This window comes from Lissotriton helveticus, unplaced genomic scaffold, assembly GCF_964261635.1.
Source record: "Lissotriton helveticus unplaced genomic scaffold, aLisHel1.1 SCAFFOLD_461, whole genome shotgun sequence".
NCBI classification, from domain to species: domain Eukaryota; kingdom Metazoa; phylum Chordata; class Amphibia; order Caudata; family Salamandridae; genus Lissotriton; species Lissotriton helveticus.
The window spans coordinates 159564-162016 of NW_027612057.1; the positions used below are offsets into that span (position 1 = coordinate 159564).

General features: G+C 38.7%; 1 protein-coding gene across 1 annotated transcript; it reads right to left on the reverse strand.

The window, feature by feature from the left end:
* Positions 1 to 721: 721 nt before the first annotated feature.
* LOC144807623 (uncharacterized) lies at positions 722 to 2059 on the reverse strand. Its single transcript, XM_078673248.1, has one exon. The coding sequence runs from the start codon at positions 2057 to 2059 to the stop codon at positions 722 to 724; it is 1338 nt and encodes a 445-aa protein (XP_078529374.1).
* Positions 2060 to 2453: the final 394 nt, after the last annotated feature.

The window sequence follows — 2453 nt, forward strand, 5'->3', positions numbered from 1 at the left end:
CCACCCAGTCTAATATACATTGCATCCTTCTCTGCCAGTATTATCAGTGGGGGAGGAAAAAATACCTGCTACCACTGTTAAAGTTATGGGGTTTGAGAAGCTGTAAATCTGCCCTGCTTAGATTGTACTTGCTCCAAGACGAGCCTACTATTGTAGCGGTGATAAAAATTTTGTCCTTCATCATAAAATGTAGAGGAACCATGCGAAATGATTAGGAGCGTGAGGTTTTATGAGTATTATCCTGTGCCTAATAACACCAAATAATACATAAATATGTAATATTTACCTCAACCGATTTATTAATTTAACGAATTTACCCTTCTACCTAATGAATTTTATGAAATGTTTTTAAATGGTTTTTTAAGACTTGATTATTTGTCAGTATAATGAAATGTATATTTTTTATAATGAATTTTAAACCACTAAGCTTTTAATGAGCGTTTTGACTGTATTTTGCATTTATGCTTGCTTTTATGGTGTTTGTCAAATACCGAATAAAGCTATCTTTGAATCTTGAATCTTGAATCTTGAAAACTGTTTTGGAATTCTCTGTATCCAAAACAGAATATAACTAATCTTACAATGCATAAAAAAGTGAAAACAAGCCTATTTAAAGAAGCTTTCCTAGCCACCCAGGAAACGTTTGAGATTATCTCCAAACAGTGTGTATTCTTTCATGCTGAATGAGATTGCCTATGTGATTGAAGCTTTTCAGGCACCGTTAAGGCTCTTCTCCAGTGTGCGTTTTCTTATGTCGAATAAGACTGGATTTGAGACTGAAACATTTCTGGCACTCCAAGCAGTGATAAGGCTTTTCTTCAGTATGTGTTCTCTCATGTTGAGTGAGAATGTATTTGCGAGTGAAAGTTTTCTGGCCCTCCAAGCACTGATATGGCTTTTGTCCAGTGTGTGTTTTCTCATGTCGAATGAGACTAATTTTGAGACTGAAGCTTTTCTGGCACTCCGAGCACTGATACGGTTTTTGCCCAGTGTGTAGTCTTTCATGTTGAGTTAGACTGCCTTTGTGACTGAAGCTTTTCCGGCACTCCGAGCACTGATAAGGCTTTTCTCCAGTGTGTGTTCTCTCATGTTGAGTGAGATTGAATTTACGACTAAAACTTTTCTGGCACTCCGAGCACTGATATGGCTTTTGTCCAGTGTGTGTTTTCTCATGTTGAATGAAACTAATTTTGAGACTGAAGCTTTTCTGGCACTCCGAGCACTGATACGGTTTTTGCCCAGTGTGTATTCTTTCATGTTGAGTTAGTTTGGCTTTGCTAATGAAGCTTTTCTGGCACTCCGAGCACTGATAAGGCTTTTCTCCAGTGTGTGTTCTCTCATGTTTAGTGAGATTGAATTTATGACTGAAACTTTTCTGGCACTCCGAGCACTGATATGGCTTTTGTCCATTGTGTGTTTTCTCATGTCGAATGAGACTAATTTTGACACTGAAGCTTTTTTGGCACTCCGAACACTGATACGGTTTTTGCCCAGTGTGTATTCTTTCATGTTGAGTTAGATTGGCTTTGATATTGAAGCTTTTCTGGCACTCCAAGCACTGATAAGGCTTTTCTCCGGTGTGTGTTCTCTCATGTTGAGTGAGATTGAATTCATGACTGAAACTTTTCTGGCACTCCGAGCACTGATGCGGCTTTTCTCCAGTGTGTGTTTTCTCATGTCTTATGAGACTAATTTTGAGACTGAAGCTTTTCTGGCACTCTGAGCAATGATATGGTTTTTGCCCAGTGTGTATTCTTTCATGTTGAGTTAGATTGGCTTTGTGACTGAAGCTTTTCTGGCACTCAGAGCACTGATAAGGCTTTTCTCCAGTGTGTGTTCTCTCATGTTGAGTGAGTTTGAACTTTTGACTGAAACTTTTCTGGCACTCTGAGCACTGATACGGCTTTTCTCCAGTGTGTGTTCTCTCATGTTGAGTGAGATTGAATTCATGACTGAAACTTTTCTGGCACTCCGAGCACTGATAAGGTTTTTGACCAGTGTGTGTTCTCTCATGTTGAGTGAGATTGAATTTTTGAGTGAAACTTTTCTGGCATCTCATCTCAACAGGCATCTTTGCTTAGTCATCCTTCAAATCTTCCTGGAGCATTCCTATTGCACTTTGGACGGCGTCTCTAAAAGGTTACAGTCTCATACAGTCTCCGGATGGATTCTCATCAGCAATTACTCATTTTGTGAGTCAAGCATTTCCCACATTAATTTAGGAGTTTTATATAGCAGAGATAAGATGTTAGACTGGTGTTTAGTGTTTACAAGTGCTTTTGCATACAAGTTATGGCAAGACAAGAAAACACTAAGGATTACCATTAGCAAAAGAAACAGCTTTTCCTTGCAAATGGTATTGAGCACTGTGGCTACTGTCACATGTTGTCCATTTCCTTTTGTGAGACAATCAACATTTATGATTCATTTCTACCACAACAGTGTGATGTATT

Excerpts from the sequence above, each read along its gene's own strand:
- LOC144807623 (XM_078673248.1), bottom strand. The coding sequence starts at position 2,059 with ATGAGATGCCAGAAAAGTTTCACTCAAAAATTCAATCTCACTCAACAT.